The following is a 27,790-nucleotide window of genomic DNA, read 5'->3' on the forward strand; positions in this document are numbered from 1 at the left end:
GATTCTTTGACATCATATACAATGGTCTCTGTGTTGTATTGGCCATTAAATGAACATGTGCTGTTACCTATGCACAAGCATCCAGCTTCTGTTTCAGGTATGGGCTTACCTTGTATAAAGGAAATCTTAGTAGGTAGGTTCATACCTGTTAGCATGAGTGACATGACCATATTATTGAGACATTGTTTTATAGCCAGCTGCCTTATCTGTTTTTCAAGGGATTTCTTATTTCACATATCTTTGAAAGCCCAAAACCAGCAGATGATTTGTTGACAGAGGAAATCACCACTTAAAGCTCAATGATTCTTGGAGAAGTGCAAATGTGAACAAACACACACACACACACACACACACACACACACACACACACACACACAAAGAGCTTTGGTTCTATTGTAGAAGACCCATGCCAAAAGTGCTGTGCAGTGGAACTGAACTCAAAACCATTGTGTAGTTAAGAAGCAAATGTCTTAACTACACAGCCATGCTTATACATTAACATATACATTGATTAATATCACTGATTCCTTCTGATTACTTGGTATGAGGTGATTGCTTGTACATACACACACACACATGGTATATGCTATGACCCTTCAGGTGATACAATGGACAAATATGAAAATTATGACCTATCTGAAGAGTTACTTCTCAGGTTGTTTCTGTTAGTTAAGTCAAATTATATGCTGGTAAACACTTTCAAGGGTTGCTTTCTTTAACAAGCCCCCTCATTTGGATTACACAGCACATAGCCACTTAATAGCCAATGCAACACAGAGACCATTGTATATGAGGGAAAGGTGATGTCAAAGGATCCCAGTAAGTAGACTTACATATGGAAATATGTGAGAGTGACAGAAGGTCCTATTTCAGGACCAGATTTAACAACTACAAGTCCTTCATTAATATCTAGGAGAGGCAAAATGTCGCAGCTCTAGCTAAGCATATATGCCTATGAAAGAAAGTGCTGCAGATTACAGCATCAACTGAAGAATACTGAAGAAGTGTAAGCCTTACTTCAATAGCAATAGGTGTTCCAGATTCTGCTTGGCAGAAAAAAACAATGATACTGAGGAACAATTTTCTCTCAGCCCTCTACCTACAACTCATCTAGAAACTCTGAGTCCAAGGACCAGAGATTTTTATAGAACATCATTGCTGGGTCCATATTGCACAATTAATGTAGACTCTGAACTGAAAATTTCCAAATCTTGAAGCAATTGGTGACATCTCTTAACCAGAAATTTAAAATATCTATAACAAAGAAAGGAAAAAAAAAGAATACTCCAATGGTGGTACTTCCTGAGTAACTTTCAAATTTCTAGATGCCTGAATGCCACAATTCACAGAACTCAGCATCTGTAGCTAGTTAGATCCAGGTTAGCACAGTAATTACCTATGACAGGAATAACCTTGGACTAAGTTGTTTCATCCTCCCTTTATAAGAACAGTGGTTCACCATTCTGCAACAAATTCATCCATGTGACTAACTTTAACCAGTGAGAATTTCTGTGGACATAACACCTGTCATCTTTCATATTCATCCGCAAAATTGTTTGAATGATCACAAACACTGCATGTGTGTGTGCGTGCACACATACATATATATGCATACTGCAGATATGCTGCGCTAGAGAAGGCATTGCTGTATGATTAAGATGCTCACTTTGTCATCACACACTTTCAGGTTCAATCCCACTACAGGATGCCTTCTTTGTTGGGCATCGTCTTATGAGTGAATTTTGGTTCATAGAAACTGTACGCAAGCCTATTGTGTGTGTATGTGTAGATTATTTATAATGTTGATTTAGTCTCATAAGAGCAAATATCTGTTATGGAAGAACTTTGGGAAAGTATAGTTTGGAGTTTTTGTTATTGGTAGTCTCAGACTGCTACATCTGTTTTAAGGGTTTCAGAGATATTATAAAAAAAAACTTATAAATGAGAAAATACAAAGAACACACTGTCAAAAAAGAAACAAGTCTGGCTCTTACGACCATCAGAATTATTCCTTTAGCCAGTGGCTTGAATGTTAGCATCCAAGTGGAAATTATCCACCTCAGTTCGTTGTATTAGGTCAAGTATGAAATTTATAGTAAGGTATATGGTAAACTTTGACAGCTGCTTATTTTGTGCCATTCTCTTTTACTCTTTTACTTGTTTCAGTCATTTGACTGCAGCCATGCTGGAGCACCACCTTTAGTCAAGCAAATCGACCCCAGGACTTATTCTTTGTAAGCCTAATACTTATTCTATCAGTCTCTCTTGCCGAACAGCTAAGTTACGGGAACGTAATCACACCAGCATCGGTTGTCAAGTGATGATGGGGGAGGGGACAAACACAGACACACAAACACACACACATATATATATACATATACATGTATACGATGGGCTTCTTTCAGTTTCTGTCTACCAAATCCACTCACAAGGCTTTGGTCAGCCCGAGGCTATAGCAGAAGACACTTGCCCAAGGTGCCACACAGTGGGACTGAACCCGGAACCATGTGGTTGGTAAGCAAGCTATTTACTACACATCCACTCCTGCACCATTATTATATTTTGACAATCTTTATTTTTTGTTAGGAAGCTGACACATCTATTTCTTTATCCTAACTCATTTTGCACTTTATAAAGTACTAGCAGTATAACCCGACCTTGTCTGGGTGTGACTTATTACGCCATCTACGATAAGTCTTGCTAGGTGAAAATCAACTAAAAAAGAAAGCCGTACAATGAAAAACCCTTATGATGTAAATATGTTCATAATTCAAAAGACGATGATATTAATAGGGAAAGTCTGAAGGCTGTTTTGTGTAACATTAATAAGCGTACGTAAATTTCATCCATCTAATTGGCTATAGAAATGCTTGTGCAAAACAACTTTTTGCGCTGCCCTGATTATACATAGCAGGGTAATCCCTTTTCGCAGGAGATAGGACGGCAATTTGTGATGAAGCAATTGCTGGCGATCTGTTGGTACACAGTTTTGCCAGAATTCTATCAGATTGGGCAGAAGATGTTGATGCACCATTTTGCATTATGTTCAAAGTAGCTTCTGGAATGTGGTGAATTGCTGCAGTCTGTTGCTGTCATTTTAAACCGGTGGCTTTCTTTCCCCAGAAAACTCTCTTCTTTGGAGGCATAATCTATGTATATATTAAACAGAACAACAAAAGTTATAATAGATGGCAGGGTCGGTACTTTTCACATATCTGTAATTTTTTAGATTAACACACGCACGATTACCCAACCCTAATCCTAAACCTAATCCTAACACAAACCCTAACATTAACCCTAAACCCTAACCCCCTAACCCTGACCCTAAAACTGTAACCGTAACACTAATCCTAACCCTAACCGTAACCCTAACTCTAACCCCTAACCCTGACCCTAACACCCTACTGAAAATCGTGGTATATTTACAAAACATTGATGAACATGAGTTATATTTTACTGAATGATTGTGTACTTGCACGTGTATGCGTTTGAGAGAGCGAGAGAGGAAGAGGTAGAGAGAGGGGGAGAAAGGAATAGAGGTAGTCTAAAGTTTTCTAATGACGGCTTCTCTTCACTGCCTATTACTTTATTAGAAATCTATGGATGCACTTACGCACATAATAGAGAAAAATGAAACAAATATGGACGACCTGCTCCGAAACATCACCGAGTGGGGAACACTTCTCAAAAATAACCTGCAGTTGTTTCCTTCAAAATTCCTACATGCTCGAAATGTACGTACATCAAGGTATATTTGTAGAAAATTTCCCGAAAAAATATTCATTTTCCTGGAAGTTAAGAGGAATTTAAGTGGAATTTCCGAAAATTGTCCCCCACCCCCTCCCAAAACACTTTCATCGAAATTTTTTGAAAATTCGGAATCTACATAATAAATAGTATATGCATAGAAAATTTCATTAAAAAATATTCATTTTTATGAAAGTTATGACCTTCCAAATTCGGTGGGTACAACTCTGTAGTTACGCCACATTGACGAACGTGAATGATTGTGTTTACTTGCACATGTATGCGTTTGAGAGAGGAAGAGGGAGAGATAGAGAACTGGAGCAATGTGTATGTTGTTGTCACAGATTACGTATGTGTGGTTGTGTGTGTTTTTACGTATCAATGTTATGAAAAATAAGTAAAGAATACTGAGAAGAAAGTTTAATCTATGACGTTGTATGTATCACTTTCTCTCTTGGTTGAGCGCGTGTGTAAGAACGCTGTTCCAGGTAGAAGGGAAGAAATATAAAAGTTGCTAGAAACAACAGCCAAATCTCCCTTAAATCACACAAAGTAAACGAAATTTTAAAAATCTAACTACTGCACTGGAAAGTTTGCATCAAGAAAATTCCATTGATGTAAAAATTTTTACGAAAAAGTGGAAAATGTGGATTTCTATAAACTTTTAAAAAGGCTTCACACAGACACACAACTTCAGCTTTATATATTAAGATTTCTAAATTGTTGTTTGCTATTTTTGTTTAGAGATGGATAAGTCGGAAATAAATACAGCTTTGAAATATGAGTTCTTTCTTGAAAATACAGCATCACAGACAGCTCGGAATATTAATGGAGTATTTCATTCTACTGTTATTACACAGAAGACAGTATCAAGTTGATTTGCAAAATTTTGTTCTGGTAACTTTGACCTCACAAATGAGCAATGCAGTCGACCAGAAACAAAGGTGGATAATGACGAACTGAAAGCCACCGTCAAGTCAGATCCATCTCAAAATGCCTCTGAATTATTGTCGTTGTTGTTTGGTGTTAGCAAGCAAACAATATTGACTCACCTAATTCAAATCGGTAAAGTGAAAAAGTTGGATAAGTGGGTTCCACATGAATTCAATGAAAATTAGAAACAGTAATATTTGGAAGCCTGCATTATGCTACTTTCTCATCACAAAAACGAATCATTTTTTAATCGAATTATAACATGTGATGAGAAATGGATCCAATACAACAACCGTAAATGTTCAGCACAATGGTTGGATAAAGACAAGCCACCAAAACACAATCCAAAAAGCAAAATTCATCAAAAGAAGCTGATGGTGTGTGTTTGGCGAAGGTGGTGGTCTGGCGCAAATGTGATCCATTATGATTTCATTAAACCTGGCTCATCAATCACGGCCAAAGTATACTGCAGCCAACTGGACCAAATGATGCAGAAACTTACAAGAAAACAGCCTAGATTGGTCAACAGATCCACTCCTATTTTATTGTAAGACAATGCCAGACCACACATATAAAAATGTCATTGGCAAAACTACAGGAGTTGGAGTTGGAAGTTCTCCATCATCCACCATACTCACCTGACTACCACTTCTTCCAGAATTTGGATAATTTTTTGATAGGAAAAAAAATTTAATTCCGACTATGCTGTAAAACAGACCTTCCAAGATTTTATTGACTCTAGATTGCCAGGCTTTTACATTTCCAGGCTGGACAAGCTACCACTGAAATGGCAAAAGTATATTGACAATATCTGTGCATACTTTAATGAATAAAACTATTCCTTGTATTTATAAAACATTAGCAAACTTTTTTCTTTTCTACAAATTTCATACTTGATGACCAAATATATATATGTGATAGTGGGATGAACAGGAGGTGAGGTGAAGAAGGTCAGTCGAGAATAGTAAGATAGAGAGTGTAAGAAAAGTGAGGGATAGGAGTGGGAAGGGTTTTTTTTTTGAGGGGCATGTGTGGTTGCATATATGTGCGGGTGTGCACAAGTGCTAAGAGAGATGAACTCCTTATGATGAAGGGTGTACTAATGGAGGAAGAACCAGCTCTTGCTCTTAGGGTGTACCCTATCAGTTGGCTGATATTTCCATTTGTGAGGAGAAGAGGAAAATACCTTGCCTTTAGAGTTCCAGTAACCTCCTAGGTGGAGGAAATTCTTCAATATAGTTCTTTTTTCTGCTGAACAAAGACTGCACCTCATACTGCTGTTGTGGAAAGATCTGTACTTTTCTCAAGTTGATGTTATTGTACAGTGTTTTTTTTTCTTTTTTAAACCCCATATGTGTTTTGTTTGTTTGAATGTTATAGTACAAATAAACTACAAAGCAAGTACCTAGGGCAAAGTGTAATATTGAAATAACTTGATTTATTGAACAATTGATAGCACAGATACAGAGATTCTTCTTTTATAGATATTATCCCAGAGAGTGACAGAAACAAGGAAGTAAAATATCTATGAAATTAGTAGGCTATAGAGTGTGAGGGTGGAGGGGTTGGGGCCAGGAGAGAGGAGGGGTTGATTTAAAATGCAGCACTCAAAATGGATCATAAAAATCAACATTTCTATGAACCACAATAGTTTCCGTGTAATCTATAGCTTATTTCAATATGCACTCAATTTTTTTTCCAATTCACCTCCTTTCTTGTTTCTTTGCTTCCCATATCTTTTATGACCTAGTATCTATATCATTTTTATTGCTTTATTATTTTCAAATAAATAATTATCTATTTTTAACAGCATACTTTCAGTGCTTTTAACGTCAATTTGTTTTCTTGAGTGAAATATTTTTAGTTTAGATAAATTACCAATCCAAGAAGAATAAAAATAATACAAGAAACAATTCTTCCCTATGGTACGATGGTATTTCTTAAGCAGACTCTAATGATGTTATTCCTCACCAACACTTCAATCATCTACTGTATATTCATGTAATTTAAAGCTGATATTCTGGTATTTTTTTTTATTAGTATGTTGAAAATTCCAAATACTTCACATCATTCTCCATTGTTTGAATTTGACCTATCTGTATAACTGACCCAGATCTTAATCAATCTGATTGATTGACTATTGATGTTGCTCATTTTTGATTTTTTAAAAATCTAATTATTTAAAGATTTTTTTTCTAAAGAAAGTTGTTAAACATCATATCGCATTTTTTTTGTTTGTTTAAATCAAGTGGTTACCACTTAATACTTCTTTCTATTCTTCTGTTATTAAATGAGAAGTTAATTTGGCTTTATGAAAAAGCAGCTATTTTGGTATGTGCAGTTTTCAACAGCCTCATATAATTTTTGCAATTTGACTACAAAATTTTTCAATAACCTGAAGATAAGCATTACTAGTATCTCCTCATACCCAACTACTACATAAAAATTGAGCTTTGATAACTCCCTTGAATCAAGTGTTTATTTAGTAAACATCGATTTTTCAACATGATTATTAAGACTGCTGTATTGGAGTTCTTTTTTTCTTTTTCATGGTGTGCATGAGTTCCCATTTTAACCCTATTGTTGCTATATTTCTGTTGAAATATACTGCTTTTCTTTCAAATAATTTTCTTTTGAAAATGATGAAGAATTTAGTTAAAATAACTGACATTATCAAGTAGGTGTTTCAAAATAGCAAGCTGGCAGAATCGTTAGCATGCTGGGCAAAATACTTAGTAGCATTTTGTCTGCCTTTACATTCTGAGTTCAAATCCCACTGAGTTTGACATTGCATTTCATCCTTTGAGGTTCAATAAAATAAGTACCAGTTGAGTGCTGGGGTCAATATAATTGATCTGGCCTTGTGCCAAAATGTGAAACCATTATTAAGTAGGTGTTTGAAATATATATTTAACAGGAAATTTTGAGGGAAAGTTTAATTTAGCTTTTTTTTAAAAATGAAGTTTGTATCATGGAATCAGGAATGGTTTCAGGCGGTTACCATGCACCAAAAAGTTTAATGTTTAATACTTAATTTCCATTTGTATTGTTTTCCCTCCTCAGAATTCATCATAATGTTCCCCCTTGGGATTCATGGTCTCCAACTTGATGTTGTAGTCTCCCTCCTCCTTCACTTCGTGTCTGTAGCCTCCTAAGCAGCAGAGCAACTTGAATGAAGCTGTTAAGTGGTTAGTATTATGAAGGGTACTCATCTGTAGAAGTTGTAGCAAAGCAAATACTGCAGCATGATGCAGTCCTTGGACCCATCAGATCCTGTCAAACTGTCCAACGTATGCCAGCATAGAGTATGAACTTTAAATGATGATGATAATAATGAGTGTTGATAATTGATTCATTAAATGTTTCTTAATATTGGTTTCAAATTTTGACACAAGGTTAGCAGTTTCAGGAGAGAGGATAAGTTGATTACATCAACCCCAGTGCTTCGCTGGTACTTATTTTATCAACCCCAAAAGGATAAAAACAAAGTCAACCTTGGTAGAACTTGCATTAAGAACGTAAAGATAAACGAAATGCTGCTAAGTGTTTTGCTCACCATGCTAACGATTCAGCCAGCTCCCTGCCTTTTGTGTTTCTAAATATTGATAATTGACAGATGTGCAGTTTATGAAAATTAATTTAGAATGATAAGATTGTTACCATTTTTGCTTACTGATTTTCTTGCAATTGATTGAGCTGCATATATCTTTATTGATATCAATGATATTTGGATGAAGTATATACGCTGACATTATCAGCCAAACCATGACACTTGCACAATTTTATAGAAAGCAATAACAAATTTGTCAGAAAGAATAAAAATAAAATGGAAGAAATTGGAGAATTGTTAGGAAAGACATTGGAGTAGATTTATTTATAATTTGACTTGCTTTATTATGAAAAAATAGTTTTGCATTTTGATATGAAAAAACTAGCAGCCCAATTACAATTATAGTTGGGAATTTATAATGGTGTAATTTTCTAATTAGAAAAGCATAAACTGTAGGCTCCATTTATATCTGAAAAGATCAAACAGGTTTTTTTTTTTCTTTTTCATTTGTTTAGAATTTTTGATTAATGACATTTTGTGTTAATATTTTTCAGTATTTTTATCTATTCAAAATCTAAACTGAAATTTGGGGGGAATAGTTTTTGTCCCACAGACAGAAGTAATTTATTGCCATAAATTTTTTCTCCAACATTTCAAGAAGATTAATTATTTGATCTATAGGTTGCTAGGATCTGATTGAATGGCAGTTATTTTAAATTTTTTCTGATATTATTAAGACATCAAAATAATTTCCCATCTGCTTAGATGTTGGAATTTAATATTATTAACCCTTTAGCATTCACATTATTCTGTCAAAATTCTTTTTTATTCACATTGTTTTGAATTAATTATGCATTATCTTGTAGCTGTGAGATTTTGATGAGGTAATTATTAATTTTTAGAATGATATTATATGGTTGGTGTGTAGATAATGTGAACATAAAACAGGTAGAATATTTTGGCTGGGTGTGGCTGATTTAAATGCTAAAGGGTTAAATATTACTATTAAATAGATTTAATAGTATTTCTTAATAGTATTTCTTAATAGTATTTCTTAATAGTATTTCTTAATAGTATTTCTTAATAGTATTTCTTAATAGTATGGCTAATGATTCTGCCAGTTTTCTGCCTTCACTGCATGTTTTAATGTTTATGAAATTTTATATTTTATCTGGCCTTGTTATGGATTCTTCTTTTAGATTATATTTAGTTGATAATAATCTTGCTTAATGTTACAGCTGTAGGGAGGGATTGGGAGGTTCTGTATTTAGATTGAGAGGAATAAAATTCTTTGTTTCTTACATTATTTTTTTTAAAGAAAACTTAAGAATTAAGAATTAAAAAATAGATGCACCCATAGCCTGTATGAGTGCAACTGTGGTTGTTTAATTAAAAAATTCCCTCTGCAGGTTTCACTCCACTGCATGGTACCTTGGCCAGTCATCATCTACTATAGTCACATACCAAGCAAAAACTTGTGCATAAAATTTGGTAGATTAGTTGATGAAAACTCTTAAGTGCATGTATATTTCAACTCTGCCTTTCATCCCTTTGGAGTTGAGGAAGTATGAGTGAGTAATGAATTTGATGGCATTGATTGCCACCTCCTCTCAAAATTGCTGGCCTTGTGCCTAAATTAGAAACCATTATTAAACCCCCATGCAAATTGTAAAATCTTCCTTGTAATATTCTCCTCATCTGATGCCTCCGTGGTAAATAAAAGAAACCATCATTATTAACCCATTATTTAGTTTTAATTTTATTACATGCTTTCACTGCACTACCAAGTGCAGCTCAGTGTGCCTTGGGTATGTGCTTCAGTATTGTTATTGTTACTGTATTCAAAGTGCTTTACATAGAACATGTGCGGTGCCTAGTAGTGCTATTTTCTGTATGCTATATATATTCATAAGTCCTGGTGTTTTGGTTGTGTATTGTTTTGTATGTTTTTTAACCATGCCTTATGCATCTATTTTTATATGAATCATTTCTGTGTTCAGGCCCCACATTCAAGTCATCTCTATTTCTAGATCTTTGTATTTCAAGGCTTTCTCCTTTTCTTTTAGAGATACATTGTCATTTTTTGTGATTCATATGTTGATTAGAAAGCTTCTTTTATTTTTTTTACTTATTGGTCCCTGACAACAATATCTGGCCTATTACCTTAATTTTTCTATCTGTGTGACATATCCCAGAATATGGTTGATTTGTCATTTTCTGAGGCATAGCTTCCAACTTTGTCATGCCTCTAGATGTATTCATTTTTGGCCAGGACTGGGCAGCAGAAACAATATAATTTATTGTTTCTTCTCCCTCCCCATATATTCTGCAGTTACTTATTGTATTTTTCTTCATTATGTATTTTTGATGGTTTCTGGTGGGAAGGCTTTGATCTTGTGCCACAATTAAAAACTTTTCAGTCTCTGCTTTGAGACTTGAACTCCTCAACCAGTGTTGGGATTTTGCTTTGTCTATTTCTTTTCTGTTTAGCTTATCCCAGTATTTGTCATGTAAAGGATTTTCTTGCTATCTTTTTATCATGATATCTTATAGTTCTAGGTTTAACTTAGGTTTTAGTTGCTTTACAGCATTTGATGTTTCTTTTTCTTCATAGTTGTCAAGTACTATAACCTCTTTCTTGTATTTTTCAACTTCCTCAAAGCCAGAAAACAAGTTGTTTTGAGGCTCTTTGTACTAGTTTTCCTTGGTTCTGAGTTAGATATTTCTGCAATCTTATGGTGGTTATTTTATAGTTGTTTTCTATTTGTATAAGGCCTCTACCACCTTCAGTTTTTATATAACATTTCTATGCCAAATTTTGGGTGATGTATTCTTCCAAATTCTGTCATTACTTTTCTTGTTTCCTGTCTGATTTGGCTAGTTCATTTAGTGTCCAGCTAAGAGTATTCTAACTGTAACTTATAACTGTGACAGCTAGAGTTCTGTTTTCAGTATTAATCTAAATCGTCTATAATATTCTTTCCTTATTTTTTCTTTCGTTTGTATGTGTTGTACTGTATCTAGTTCATTGATTCCTAAGTATTTGTATGTCTGAGTTTAGTCTAGTTTTCTTATTTCATTTTCTTTATCCAATATGATATTGTTATTCTTAATTATGATATGTTTTATAAATTTTATCACTGTTGGTGCTACTTTGCTCATGATTAGTCTTTTAAGGCTCCATCTGTGAGGATGCTGTCAAAAGCCTTTTGGTAATCAATCCAAGTCATGCTTAGACCTGTTTCTTGCAGCTGTTTTCAGTTATAACTGATCTTATGAGTTTAGCAGCATCCCTTCTCTTTTGGAAACAGGTTGTTTCCTTCTAGATGTGTTGCCCATTCCTTGCGGAAGATATGTTACAGGTCTGTGGTTACGTAGGTTTATAGTTTTGGCAGATTTGGGAATTAGGATGTTTTCGTTTTTGTGAGCCATTCAGATGTCTCTAACTCCATTAGCATCTCATTAAACTTCTCTGCTAGCAACTTATGTGTCCCTCTTAAATATTTAGCCAGAAGTTGGGAATCTTATCATGTCCTGATATCTTCAATTATTTGATTTTTGCACTACCTGGGTTACCTCTTTCATTGTCGTGGGTGTCCACAGTTGTTCAGGTACTGTGTTTGTTGTTTTAATTAATATTTTCTTGGATAATTCCTTCACTGCCTATACTTCTTTCCAAAATTCTTCTACTTCTGCTGTGCTGCATTAATCTATTACTTTTACTGAGTTCTTGGTAGAATCGTTTTAGATTGAAGTTAAACTGCTTGTTTTGTTCAAAGAGTCATCAATGTTTTTCATAGCAATGGATTCTTTGTGCTTAAGCAAGGATGTTTTGCTTTAGATGTTCTTTTGTTTCATGTACATCTTGTCTTGCTATTTTATATTTCTGTAGTATTTTTCTTTCGTGGAGGCGCAATGGCCCAGTGGTTAGGACAGCGGACTCGCGGTCATAGGATCGCAGTTTCGATTCCCAGACCGGGCGTTGTGATTGTTTATTGAGTGAAAACACCTAAAACTCCACGAGGCTCCAGCAGGGGATGGTGGCGAACCCTGCTGTACTCTTCCACCACAACTTTCTCTCACTCTTACTTCCTGTTTCTGTTGTGCCTGTAATTCAAAGGGTCAGCCTTGTCACACTGTGTCACGCTGAATATCCCCGAGAACTACGTTAAGGGTACATGTGTCTGTGGAGTGTTCAGCCACTTTCATGTTAATTTCACGAGCCAGCTGTTCCATTGATCGGATCAACTGGAACCCTCGACGTTGTAAGCGACGAAGTGTCAACAACATTTTTCTTTCATTCGTGTTATTTAGTAGTGTTGTTTTGGTTACATGGAAAAAGTACAGGACAAGCACAAGACCATTAAAAATTTGTGGAGTGGGTTTAATTCATTAAATGAACCCTATTTCTTCATTTGATTTTTACTTTATTGATTTTGGGAAGAAGGCAAAACTAACTTTGGCACGATTTAAACTCAGATCAAAAACTGGTATCTAAACACCTCAAAGCAATTTGTCTGATTCTGCCAGTCAGTGTAATGAAATTGTTGTAAGTTTTGGCCCAGGGTGGAATTTTTTTAATTTGGGATCAGATTGTTTAGTTTGGTATTAATGTTTATCTTTACAATGGGGCTTTAGATAATTTCAATTTATTTGTTTTAAATTTTCCAGTTAGTTTTTGCCATTAATTATTATTGATGAATTCTTTTAAGATTTCTATGTCTTTTTCCTAGATAACTGAATCAGGTAAAGATTTTGATTTGGTCTTGTGATTGATCGTGACTAGTGATAATTTGCTAGCTTTATTAACTTATTAATCTCTTTGGATTAATAAGGCAAGCTGCTGAGCTCTTGAATGTTTCACAGCTTCTACACTGGACTTTTGGGTCAAATTTCCAAACACACACACACACACACACACACACACACGCACGCACGCACGCACGCACGCACACGCACACACACACACACACACACACACACATTGGGAGGGATGAGGGGCTGTTGCCTCTATTACTTTTAGCAGGACCATAACCAGTATGGTCTTTTGCTGGGGTCTGTGATGGTATATTCATCGTAACACTTTGTACATTATCATATGACTTAGCAGTGCTGATTTTGTTACACACATTCATCATTACTTGGTTTGGAATCACTTTTAATTTATAAAATCATTATTGTTGTGTACTCCCCCCCCTCTCTCTCTCTCTCTCACACACACACACACACACACATACACAGATATGTAGTGATGAGTAGTGCAATCCAAAAAGATCTTGGTATTGGTAGTTAGTAAGCATCAACCATATACATGGCTCGTATAGATGACATAAAGCAGATGATAATCAACAAAGTTTATTAATCAGCTTATGGAATACACTTTGTCCCTTGTCAAATTAGATGTTGATTTCGACAAGTTAACTGCCACTCAAAGTTTCACTACGAAGATTCCTAATTATGCAATTATAAATCAAAGGTTGTAGGGAATAGAGAAGATAAATTCAGACTATATATATACTTTCAAGTCAATCCAAACATGTGTTATGTAGCTCAAAGGTCTTTATCTCTCTCTCTCTCTCTCTCTCTCTCTCTTTATATATATATATATATATATATATATATATATATATATATATAGCTTAGTTTTTCTTCAGGTTGAATTACCTGTAGTTGTAAGTCAATATTGCAAGGACAGCAGTGAAGAATTTGCTATTTTAGCCACAGGAGAATAGTAGGTAAAAACAAGTAGGTCAAATGACCAATAAAATTTATTATTAGTAGACAAGCAACAGGATGAAAGAGATGTGTTTAAGGAAGTCTGTTTACCAAAGGCAACAATAAATAAACAGTACACTATTAGGTGTAACTATTAAGAGAAATAGTTTACAATGTCATGCTTACAACAATTGCAAATACTAGTAAAGCCTGTTGCATATTACAAAAATCTAAACATAGATTTTTTTGAAAAATATAAATAATAAATAAATATAAAAAAGTGTCTAAACATATACACATATAAATAGAATGTATCAATGCACATAAAAGTGTATCAGTATAAAAACAGGTGCATACAAAAAATAAAGAAAAGAAAACCAAAGAAAATATACACACAAACATTACAGAAATACCATGCAAAGAATATAAAGAAGTGAACACACACACATTTGCAGTGATGCAAACAGGAAAAATAGAACTCGAAATATGAGTATACTTTTATTAATATTTAGCAAAAGCAACAGAGTGACTTAAGGTCCGAGTGTTTTGGACATTAGAAAAGTTAGGGTGAATTATCAGGGTGAAGCATGAAAAAGTAGGAAAGAAAAGTAAAAAAAAAAGGAAAGCTGAGGAGCTAGGGAGAAGAAGAAAGAAATATAGGTAAAACAATTAGGAGAGTAGACAAGTATTAAGAAGGAATTATGGTTTATATCTTAAAGTCTTGCTTAATCGATGTCTACATTTTAAATAAGGTGGCTATACTACTTTATACTATCCTTACATTCCATAATAGTTAAGACATTTGTTAGTTTACCCACTATATGTTTTTGCACATTGAACACAGACCATTTCATCAACTGAGTCCTTTAAATTCCAAATGTACTTCGACAAAGAGATTTAATTATTCTTAGCTTCTGACTAATAGCTAGAGTAGTGGTTATACAATCTCACCTTAAGGTCTGTGTTGCAGGCACCCATATAAACGTATCAGGCTAAATTTGTAATTACTAGACCTCAAAGACCCAACAAACCGACAGAAATTTAGAGACATTCTAATGGAAGCCTCTGATGATAGTGAGGAGGAGATAAGGACATATAGCTTAGAGGACAATTGGAAGTTCCTGTAGGACAATTGGAAGTTCCTGTAGGACAATCTACTGAGGGCTACTGACCAAATCTATGGTTGGTGCAAAGTCCCAGCTAGGCCAAGGGTGACATGGTAGTGGAACAAGGAGGTGGACAGCACTATAAAAGCAAAGAGACAGGCTTGGAAAGACTGCAAAAATGGTGGAAACAGAATTATATCAAGTAGCCAGAAGGGAGGCTAGGTTTACATAGCAAAAGGAATAGCTGAAGATAAGAGGTTTGCCAATGTTCTGCAGCATGAGGTGTTCAGGATAGCAAAGCAGTGTATTAGAGAGAACAGAGATGTGGTGGGTGAGAAATGTGTGAGAATGGATAATGGCATGCTTGCACTTAGTGACTCAGAGAAGAAAGATGTGTGGAGATGCCATTATGAAAGGTTATTAAATGTGGAAAATGAATGGGAGAAGGAAAGTCTTTCAAATATTGAACCACTGAGGGACCAGCCATCAGAGTTGGCAGTAGTATAATAGATATGGCAATTAAGGATATGAAGACAGAGAAAGCCCCTGGACCATCAGGAATCACTGCCGAGATGATTAAAATAACTGGCAGTGTGGTATTCAGCCTAGAGGAAAGTGTTATCACCAATAACTGGTGTAGTAGTATTATAGTTAGCTGCTATAAGGGTAAAGGTGATGTCTAGGATAGAAACAACTACAGAGGTATCAAATTGCTGGACTAGATCAGAGAGAGTTATAGCTCAATTGATTAGGAATAGAATTAAGCTCGATGAGATACAGTTTGGTCTTGTACTTGGAAGGAGTATTACAGACGCCATCTTCCTAGTTAGACAGCTGCAGGAAAAGTGTCTGGCCAAAAGTAAGCCATTCTACTTAGCTTTTCTTGACTTGGAGAAAGCTTTAGACAAAGTCCCCTGCTGTTATATGGTGGTCTCTAAGAAAGCTAAGAGTAGCTTATTCGAGCCTTTCAAGCCATGTGCCTTTCAAGCACAGTCACTAAGGTGAGAGTTGGCCATGAATACAGTGATGAATTTAGTGTACAAGTAGGGATTCACCAGGGTTCAGTTCTCAAGCCACTCTTATTCATCATAGTCTTCCAGGTCATAACAGAAAGATTCAAAACTGGATGCCTGTGGGAACTACTATATGCTGATGACCTTGCTCTTATTGCAGAATCTGATGCAGAATTGGCGAAGTTCCAAATACGGAATCAAAGTGCCTTAAATTTAACCTAGCAAAGAACAAAGTTGTTAACAAGAAAGCAGATAAGCCTCTCTTTCTGTCAGGAAAATGGCCCTGCTCAACATGTAGGGAAGGAGTAGGAAGTAATTCCATTCACTGCACCCAGTGTAAGCTATGGACACATAAGAGATGCACTGGAATCACTAGTAGATTAACCGATAGGCTTGCCTTCGTATGTGGCAGATGTACAGGAACAATAAACAGTAAGAGCATGCAGATTTAGTCTCTCTGAAATGTGCAAGAGGCTCTCTTGAGGTAGTAGATAGTTTCTGTTACCTAGGTGACCAAATTAGCAGTGGTGCTGGATGCTCTGAAAGTATAGAATAAGAATTTGATGGGGGAAGCTTAGAATGTTACTATCTTTGTTGGCAACAAGAGGACTGTCTCTTTGAGTAAAAGGTAGACTGTATGATGCTTGTGTGTGAATAGTTATACTCCTTGGTAGTGAGACATAGCTCTAAATGCAGAGGGCATGCGTAGACGAGAGAGGAATGAAGGCAGTATGCTCCACTGGATGTGCAGAATCAGTGTGCATGAATGCCAAAGTGCAAATGTATTGAGAGAAAAATTGGGCAGAAGAGGAATTAAATGCAACATGAAGGAGTGGAGACTCTGTTGGTTTGGATATGTGATGCATATGAATGAAGATAGCTATATAAAGAAGTGCTGATCACTGTGAGAGAGAGACACAGGATGAAGTGGTGAGGACCATCTCAGGATGTTGTGACTTATGGAGGAAATGACAATGGACTGAGATATCTGGCAATATGAGGTTCTAGAGAACACCCACTCAGTCAGAAAAACTGAGTTCTACAAGCCACATGTAACAATAAAATTTTCACACACCAAACTCCAACAAACCAAATTGCATCTCTTCTCTTCCTTACATTTCCTCTTCATACACTGTGATTATCTCCCACTCCCCAATCCTGTCCTCATTGCCCCGCTCACTTGCTCACTTTATCGTTGCTTTCTCCACCCCTACTCCCTACTTGTGCCTTCCTGGCAATACCCTGTCACATATATTATGACCTTCATTTATCTCTCACTTCTTTACTCTACCATCCCATCTATTCTCTGATCCCTATTCCTTGTGAGTATACTCTGGCACTTTTCCACCATCTCTCTACTGCTCTCTCTTGCACTCTTGCTGCCTCCCACTCTATTTCTCTTTGTCTTCCCTCTGGCTGGGTAACCCCTCTACAGCAGCACATCTGTTTCTGTCCTCATTCTTGTTAACTCTCTCTCCTTCTGTCTGTCTGTCTATGTGTCTCTCTCTCTCTCTCTCGCCAAGTAACCATGTGCCTCCTCTACAGCAAGACACCTGTTTCTGTCTTTGTCTCTCTGTCACACTCTATCCTTTCATCATCTGACAGAAGATCACATCCTCCAATTCCCCACTCCCCTCTCAAAGATTCCTTGTCTTGCAAGTCACTTGGTAACCCTGCTAGTGCTGGTGCCACATACAACGCATCCAGTCTACACTGTAAAGTGGCTGGCGTTTCGAAGAGCATCCAGCTTAAAAACCATGCGAAAACTGACCTCGCCTGTGCTTGTGTCACATAAAAAGCATTCAGTCCACCCTACAGAGTGGTTGGTGTTAGGAAGGGCATCCAGCTAAAAAAAACTGTGCCAAAACCGACACAAAAGTCAGGGGCAGTCTTCTGCCTGGTCGGCTCCTGTCAAAACAGCCAACCCATGCCAGTATGGAAGGCAAACATCAAACGATGATGATGATGATGATGATAGACATATGTACATAAGTATGTAATCATACATTTATTGTCCAAGGAGCAGGAGGGTGGGTATATACAGTTATAAAGTTATTCCACATTCACAGGTGGGGTGCGAAGGGAGCTCTTGTTCCCAGTCTTTATATAGACTGAGTTACATGAGCTGACAGGGTTGCCAGGGTAAGTATTCATCATCATCATTTAACATCCACTTTTCATGCTGGCATGAGCTGAAAAGTTCAACAGGAGCAAACTGGAACACTGCACCTGGTTCCAGTTGTCTGTTTTGGTATGATTTCTACAGCTAGATGCCCTTTCTAATGACAGCCACTTTACAATGCACACTGGGTGCCTTTTATGTGTCACCAGCACAGGTGCTTTTTATGTGACTCAAGTGCAGGTGCTATTTACATGGGTCAACACAGGTGCTTTTTGTGCACAGAGGACAGATTATGTGTTTGTGGATGGGGTGGGGATTGTAAATGGCATGCCTCTATACATGGATGGCTACGATTTTACTTAGCTTGATGTATCTTCTCATGCCCAGCAAATTACCAGAAGTCTCAGTCCCTTGTCATCTCTTCTGTGAAACTCAATATCTGAAGATCCTTTCTCACCACTTCATCCTACATCATCCTGAATATGCACCTTCCACAGGTTCCCTCTGCAATTAGAGACCAGCACTTTATGCAGCTGTCCTCATCCATATACCTCATATGACCATACCACTACAGTCTTCTCTCTTGCACACTACATTTGATTGTTCTTATACCCAATTTTTCTCTTAAATCATTTACTCTCTGTCGTACATGCATACTGACATTACCCATCCAGCGGAGCATACTGGCTTCATTTCTTTCAAGCCTTTGCATGTCTTCTGCAGTCACATTTCTCTGCCATGTTGTATAGGTGTTTGTATACAGGTATCATACTATCTGCCTTTTACTCTGAGGGAGAGGTTCTTTGTTACCAACAAAGGTAGTAGTTCTCTAAACTTTGTCACAGCCTTGTTCTTCTAGAAACTACACTTTATATTATGTATTGTTAATATTAATACTGTTAACAGTACCACCCCTATTATGTGTGTAACTGTTGACTGGCATAGACATATCTCTAGGCCCATTATGTGGAGAGAGCTGTGTGCTCAACTCAGCATCAACAAAGTAAGTGTCAGTCTCTCTCCCAAAATGAAGAAAGTCTGAAGAGTTATTATGTATGGGGCTAGGGCTGTAGGGTATCATAAAGATGTTACTATGTGTACACTTAGGTTTTGGTTTGGATTGGATTGCCTATGTTCAGTCCATTGCAGGATGAAGACCTCAGCATGTTTTCACTACCATCCACAGTCTGATGTGGAAGCTTTGAATTTGAGCTTGAGACAGTACTGGTTTGATGAGCTTATTCTGCCACATTGGCTCAACATACCTTGGCAGAGGGTGCAATTTTTATACTCTTACCCAAGAGTAGTTAAGTTGATTACACTTAAGTAGATGAGGTAATTTCTTATTATTGAAATGACATATAATGTCAACAGTGTTACATGTAGTCAAGTATGGTAGCTTGATCGTGGTGGGGAGTAAAGATTTTTCTGTATCTATTAGAACTAGGGAAGTGTTTTTCCAATGAAGTAAAACATTACTTAGGTAACCTGTTCTGAATATTGAGGGTGAAGAGAGGGTGAAAGCAGATTACATCTAGTTCACCTCATGCATCTTGTAGAGTTACTAAAGTTAGGGTTACAAAGGATAGGTATATGTAATGATATATTTTTTATTCATATTGATATATTTTATTCAAATAGATATATATGTTTATGCACTTCATATTCTTTGCATGGTTTTTCTATACTTGTGTGCATATATATTTTCTTTGGTTTTCTTTTATTTGTTCATTTATTTTTTTTATATGCACCCTATTCATTCTCCTCATCCAAGTCTAACATTTAGGTATTTGATGTTGATATCATTGCATGAGCAGCCATATGTTCACTCATATGCACTACTTAATCATTGAATTAGCATGCATATCTGCCAAGTTTTCTATGGATATGTGTACCCTCAATGTAATTTTCAGGCAGATTTAGTTTGACACCAATGTAACAAGACTTGACCTTTGAATTCCTGGTAGAGTCCATTCAACAGTTTCTGTCAACCCAATTTTACCCACAAGGCTCTGTACTAGTGATTCTCAAGTGGGGTCCATGTAAGATTATGTTACAATTTATGTACAATAAATTGGTTTTACTTCTGCAATACACAAAATATTTTAACAATTTGTTTAATGCAATTCCTAATAATATTTAATTATAAAACTATAATAGAATTTTTTAAGCATTAAATAGTTTTAAGGTTTCATCTGAGTAAAATAGGAATCAAAGAGATCCACAGGCAAAAAAAGAAAAATAGTTGAGAAACACTGCTCTATACAACTCCTGTCTATCCAGTTTCACTTCCAAGGCTTGGATCAGTCTAGTGTTAGGGTAAATGTACTTCACCAAAATGCCATACAATGTATTGAATCTAGGACCTCATAGCAACCAAGTGAATTTCTTAACCAGGTCTCATCTAGACTTTGTAATGAGTTAGCTGTTATTGGGAACTCAAGTATTCTTTTGTTCCTGATGGGAAAGGTTTTTATCTTTATAGTGCATTCTTTTCAGTGTTGAAGACATGTGTTAGCTTGAAGAGATCCTCAGTGAAGATGAAGTCCTGGGCCTATCAAATTCTTGTGAATGGATTTGGCAGATGAAAACTGAAAGAGGCCTCTCATAATGTGTGTTTGTTTGTTTATATTTGTGCTTCCTGGAAACCACTCAGCTATGTGCAGTGATGTTACTGTTATTTCCTCTGTCAATGCATTGTGTACTGGTTTTTCACTTCAAAAATGTGTGGAATAAAGATATCCCTTACTTGAAAAACTGATAAAGAGTTAGTGACAGGAAGAGTATCCCACTGTAAAACAATAACTCAGTCATATATTTGTTTAACATTTCAGCATTCACATTATTCTATCAAATGTAAACTTATTTATTCATGTTGTTTTAAATCAATCATGTATTATGTTGTAGCCTTGAGATTTTGAGGAAGTATCTGTTTATTTTTACAATGTGAGGTTACATCTTGTCAGTTTGAACTTAAAACAGGTAGAATATTTTCGCTGGATATGGCTGGTTTAAATACTTAAAAGTTAACATTTTCTAAAATGAAAAAAACAATATGAAAATGTGTGTTAGAGTATGAAGGTACTTTAAGAAAAGGTATCAACTAAAATACCAGTGGGAAATTCCTAGTGAGAACTCACTGAAACCAACAGAGGTTCTATTCTGTTTCCTTTTCTTTTTTATATTTGATTATGGTTCTTACTTATATATTGTGTTTTTGTTTCTTTCTATCACTAGGTGTAAAACCTCAGGCTGGCTGGTCTATTGACCCATTTGGACTGTCTCCAACAATGGCATACCTGCTGAAACAGATGGGTCTAAAGAACATGCTGATTCAAAGAGTCCATTACTCTGTCAAGAAATACTTAGCAAAGAAGAAAGAACTGGAATTTCTCTGGAGACAGGAATGGGGTAGGTTTTTTTTCTTCTCCAATGACACTTTGTGTTGTAGGATTAACATTTAATGTTGTTCATGATTAATCTCTGGTTGTGATCAAATTTTTCCAGCCGTGACCATCCTGTCTTTTATTCAGATGTAATGTATCCATAACTGTTTTTTCTAATGTATCCTTACTTCCTTGTTGCATATCTGAGTCAGACATGACTCAGCAAACCTAGTATCAAAAATGTACCAGCTGTCACCATTCTTTCTTTTGTCTACGCATTATAGTTCTAGGCCTATATTACCTATTGTGCTTGTACTGGGTTAGACTAATCCAGTTGACCTGTGTTCAAATGTGTTCCCTCCTATAATTATACTACAGTAACTTCTTTGATAAGAAAATTAAGCTTTTGTGTGAATACATCATCATCATAAGCATCCTTTAATGTCTATTTTCCGTGCTATCATGGGTTGGACAGATTGACCAGAGCTGGTAAGCTGGGGAGCTGCACCAAACTCTAGTCTGATTTGGCATGGTTTATACAGCTAGATGCTCTTCTGAATGCCAACCACTTTACAGAGTGTGCTGGATGCTTTTACGTAGGATTGCACAGGCTCTTTTTCATGGCACAATTTTCTTTGTGTATATATGGATATATGTATGCATGTGAGACCATCAAATCAAACAACTAAGGCTAATATAGAAAATACCATAGTAACAAAGCTAAAGCACACAGAATAAAGCCACTTGGTACAGAGTCCACCTTGGACTCTGCTGTGCACACGCACCAAGTTTTAACATTTTCACATTAACTATGACAGAGAAAGTTGTTATGGTGATATCTGCTCAGAGGCATTACGCAAAGTTGCAGAAAGTGTATGGAGAGGAATGTATGAGCCACACACAAGTGTATGAGTGGGTCAGACGTTTCCAAGAAGGCCGTAAAAATGGCAATAGTGACGAATGTTCTGGGAGACCAGCAGAACTGAGAAACACATTGCAGATGTGCGTGCAGCTGTAAGGGGAAATCGTCGAATCACCATCTGTGAGTTATCAGTTGATATGCAGATTAGTTACAGTTCAGTCCATTATCACTAAAGATTTAGGTATGAGATGTGTGTCTGCCAAGTTTGTGCCAAAACTGCTTTCAGCTGACCGAAAACACACTTGGGGTTCAGTCACACAAGATCTCCATCAATGTGTCAAAAACAATGAAAACTTTGCGTAGGCCTCTGAGCTGGTATTGCCAAGCTTTTGGCAAAATTTGATGCAGATTCTCTGCTCAACTTTCTCTGTCATGGTCAATGCAACAGTAACATACTGCATACATTCCTTCCAAGCACTGCTGGAAATAGCAGAAGTGACATAAAATGTTCAAACGTAGTGCGAAAGTGGCTCCACTATGTATGCTTTAGCTTTGTTATTAGAACAACAGTCTAGATACTTATTGGTCGGACCACGTGCAATACAATTAAATTATGGATGAGCCAGCCTAGTTTTTTTAATAACGGACAAAAGATTCACTTAAAATTATTTCATGAGGATGAAAATTATTATTACACAACTGCGATCTAGTCACTGATCCTGTGTATATGTATACAGATATATATATATGTATGTATGTATGTATGTGTGTGTGTGCGTATGTATATGTATGTATATATGTGTATATATATATATATATATTATATATATTTATGTATATATATATATATATATATATATATATATTTATATATATGTATATATATGTATGCATATATGTGTGTATATACATATATATATATACATATATATATATATATATATATATATATATATATATATATATATATATATACCTGAGTAAGAACATAAATGTGCAACAAGGTGGAAAAAAAGAGTACTCAAATACCAGAAGTAGAGTAATATGCTTTATTTAAAAGCAGAAGAAATATAACAAAAGACTGTTACTCGGAGTTTTGTTATATTTCTGCTGCTTTTAAATAAAGTATATATATATATATATATATATATATATATATATATGCTACATGGCAGTGAAACATGGGCTGTAACTGCTGAGGACATACGTAAGCTCGCAAGGAATGAAGCCAGTATGCTCCGTTGGATGTGTAATGTCAATGTGAATACCCGTCAGAGTGTAAGTATCTTGAGAGAAAAGCTGAACATTAGAAGCATCAGTTGTGGCGTGCAAGAGAGACGATTGCGCTGGTATGGACATGTGGTGAGAATGGAGGAGGATAGCTGCGTGAAAAAGTGCCACACCCTAACAGTTGAGGGAACCCGTGGAAGAGGTAGGCCCAGGAAGACCTGGGCTGAGGTGGTGAGGCAAGACCTTCGTACATTGGGCCTCACCGAGGCGATGACTACGGACCGAGACCTTTGGAAATGGGCTGTGCGTGAGAAGACCCGGCAAGCCAAGTAAGATCGTTGCCAGTGCCCCTGGACTGGTTCTTGTGCGGGTGGCACATGAGATGCACCATTTTGAGCGTGGCCGTTGCCAGTACCGCCTGACTGGCTCCTGTAGGATTTTCGAGCGAGATCGTTGCCAGTGCCCCTGGACTGGCTTGTGCGGGTGGCACATAAAAGACACCATTTCGAGCGTGGCCGTTTTCGTGCGGGTGATACGTAAAAGCACCCACTACACTCTCTGAGTGGTTGGCGTTAGGAAGGGCATCCAGCTGTAGAAACTCTGCCAAATCAGACTGGAGCCTGGTGTTGCCATCCGGTTTCACCAGTCCTCAGTCAAATCGTCCAACCCATGCTAGCATGGAAAGCGGACGTTAAACGATGATGATGATGATGATGATGATATATATATATATATATATATATATATATATATATGGGAGAATATACAAAAAATAACAACAGACGAGGACAGGTGGTGTAAATAACAAAAGTATATATTAGTATGACGCTCGGGAATACGGAAAGTCTTTGACGTTTCGAGCTACGCTCTTCAACAGAAAGAATACGGAGACAAGGAGAAAAACACGGAGAAAAAAAATTGAATAGTGTTCAGTCAATGGTCAATCATAATAATGGCCGATCATAACAATGACTGACCGGAAGTTAGAAATTCTTATTTCAGGAGAGCTAAGAAAGGGGGAGATAACAAACGGTGATCGGGAACGAGGGGCTGTGTGTGGGAGGTAGACTGCTGGTGATCTTGACGTATGTAGTGTGAAAATGGGGGAAGGGAGAAAGGGAGAAAGTAGTTGGTCAGTTGTAGTGTGTGCGTGGTGTGATGCGAGGGTATTGGTGTGGTGTGATGTGAGGGTGTTGGGAGGTGGGGAAGGCATGGGTGGAGTGTGGGGTAGAGGTAGGGGTAGAGGTAGGGGTATGTGGGTAGGGTGGGGTATGTGGGTAGGGGTGGGTGGTGGGTGTAAGGAATTGGATGGGTGGAGTGGGAAGGTAGAGTAGGAGTGTGTTGGGGTGTGGTGGGATGAGCTTATGAGGGGGTGTTGATGAGGAGGGAGAAGGGGAAGGTGGATGTAAGAGAAGGGGAAGATGGGTATGGGAGGGGAGAGGAAGAGAGGAGAGAGGGTGGGTATAAGAGAGGGAAGGGGGATTGAGAGAGGGGGAAGGTGGGTATGGGGGGAGAAAGAGGGGAAGGTGGGTATGGGGGGAAAAAGAGAGGAAGAGAAAGAGAGTGAGAGAGAGGGAAGAGGGGTATGGGGGTGAAGAAGAAAGGAAGAGAAAGAGAGAGAGAGAGAGAGGGGAAGAGAGTGAGAGAGTAAGGGTGAGAGAGTAAGAGAGTAAGAGTGTAGAGAGTAGGAGAGTAAGAGTGTAGAGAGTAAGAGTGAGAGAGGGGGGAGTGCGGGAGAGGGGGGAGGGGGGAGTACGAGAGAAGAGAGTGAGAGTGAGAGAGAGTAAGAGAGAGGAGAGAAAGAGGAGTGAAAGAGTAGGAGAGTAAGAGTGTAGAGAGTAATATATACATACATACATACATACATACATACATACATACATACATTATGGTGGTTTTCTACTCCTTATGCAGAGTTTGACCACCTCCTTAGAACCATCATGGCATCTGATGTGACTTTTTAAACCAGACAATGTTTTGAAAAGACACCCACACATATTGCATGTCCAGTTTGGACCACCAAGAGCTGCAGATAAGTTCTGATCTTTGTGCATCTTAAAATGTCTTTTGAGGCCTCTGTTAGATTTGCAAATCTTCTGGCATACATTGCATTGAAAGGTGTGCACAGACATATAGGCAGAATAGTTGGTGGAAGTTTTCCATGGCTTCACAAATGTGATTTGAGCCCAGCAAAAGAAAGGCATGGTCTGTCACAATCTGTGCACACAAAAAAGGTCATTGTGATTCACATTCTCAATCATAACTTTCTTCCTTAAATCTCTCTTGAGTCTTGCATGTGTTATACACTCTACACTTTTGTTCACCATCCAGCTCAATTCAAAGCAAGGTTTTCTATGTCCTCTGGATCTATTCCAAGTGACTTCATAGTAGTCCTTATGCTGTCTTTAAACCTTTTTTTAAAGTTTACACCAATAGTGTTTCCCCTCTGCAAGCTCACCATAAAACCACAGTTTGGGTATGTGTTCATCTGCCATTCAAACAATATGGCCACACCATCTCCTTTGGTTTCTCAAAATCATAGCTTTAATTGAGGTGACGCCTGCAGATGCAAGAACATCTGTGTTTGAACTAAAAGAACTCCATTTAATATTTAAAATGCAATGAAGGCATTTTTGGTGGAATTGTTCTGACAATTTAACCCTTTCGTTACCATATTTCTAATCAAAATACACCCCTTATGTGTTTCAATTAATTTCTAACATAATCATAAATTTAGTCTGGTTTCATTAAACAACTCTAACGTTTTTATTTATCAACATATTAATGTGATTTTTGGAAGATAATTTAACGAAAGGTTCTCAACCAATTCTATACCATAATTTTTGTCATAAAGTGACTCTAAATACAGGTAAATTCAACAAAATATAAAATTATTTAAATTTTTGTTCAAACATCGCTATAGAAAATGGGTTATTAGCTAATATTCAATTGGATATAGAAGAGTTGTGTACATTACTGGATTCATCAGGTGAATTTAAACACACAAAAGACAGGTGTACCATAAAGGTATAAATAAAACAAAAGACTGGAATTTGTCTGAAGAAAACAAAATACACACACACCATCAACTAGATTAAATAAGCTCTCCCATATACATAGATACACAGAAATATACAATAATGATTTACAAAAGAAATTAATCAAAATTCGTCACTCACCTTACAGGTAAATTAAAATAACAGGTAAATTAAAATTACACAAAGAAAAATAAAAACAAAGTAAATTTGAAAATATTTATAAAATCAAATCACACATATATACAAATCAAACAATATTTCTATCATGAAAACTTGTAAAGCACCCTGCTCTACATAATGCAACCTTGCAGAATGCACATTGGAAAGTTGTTTCAACAGCCCTTCCACTAGGAGCTTTCCGTTTTTGATGAAGGCATTCACGACACTGCTTTTTGCGACCCTTAATTTTTTCTAATTTATAGAGATCGGCCGAATTCAGAGGGATATCTTTCTGGCAGGCTTTGCTTTTTCTCCCTACAGTTATTTTTTTTTTCGGGGAATAACCAGCTCTTAGTTGCATTGCTACATCTGCACGGAACTGCAGAAGGTCGCATCGCTTTCGAGCTGGCCCCAATTTGGTATATAGTATAAACACATTAGTAATACTCATATTTACTATATACCAAACCAGGTATCGCCACCATTTATTCCCCGGTCTGCCAACTGGATAATAAGACATCATCTGATTCAGCCGATCTACACCACCCATGTACCTGTTATAATCGAAGTTCACAAATGGCGTGCCATTTTCATCCACGTGTGGCCGTGCACAGGTAGACAGAAAATTAATCTGCCTCTTATCTCTGTATGCGGTCACTAGCAAATTTCCTTTCTGCTGTTGAATTATTTCACCTTTTTTTCTTAATTTTGCTTTTTTTATATCCAACGGCAGTCCTTTTCTACTAGCGATCACTGTAGAACATGAATGTGTTGCCACAGTATCTAAATTCTCTGCAAGTTTGACCGAACTGAAAAAGTGGTCAAAAAATAATATACAGCCCTGGTTATGGTATGGAAGTGATAAATTCCAGACCACATCATACCCTAGGCCATGCTAACTTACATAATTGTCTCTTTTTCCTGTGTAA

At 36.8% G+C, this 27,790-nt stretch overlaps 1 protein-coding gene across 3 annotated transcripts in view; it reads left to right on the forward strand.

Moving 5' to 3' along the window:
- The window catches only part of LOC106875688 (alpha-mannosidase 2x), a 140,155-nt gene that overhangs the window by 24,806 nt on the left and 87,559 nt on the right, over positions 1 to 27,790 (forward strand). For all 3 annotated transcript variants that reach the window (XM_089343941.1, XM_089343943.1, XM_089343942.1), the window contains exon 2: positions 21,424 to 21,597. In XM_089343941.1, the coding sequence (XP_089200067.1) occupies positions 21,424 to 21,597 (174 nt within the window). The remainder of the gene's footprint in view (positions 1 to 21,423; positions 21,598 to 27,790) is intronic.

This window comes from Octopus bimaculoides, chromosome 28 (assembly GCF_046866305.1).
Source record: "Octopus bimaculoides isolate indiv1 chromosome 28, ASM4686630v1, whole genome shotgun sequence".
Lineage (NCBI taxonomy): Eukaryota > Metazoa > Mollusca > Cephalopoda > Octopoda > Octopodidae > Octopus > Octopus bimaculoides.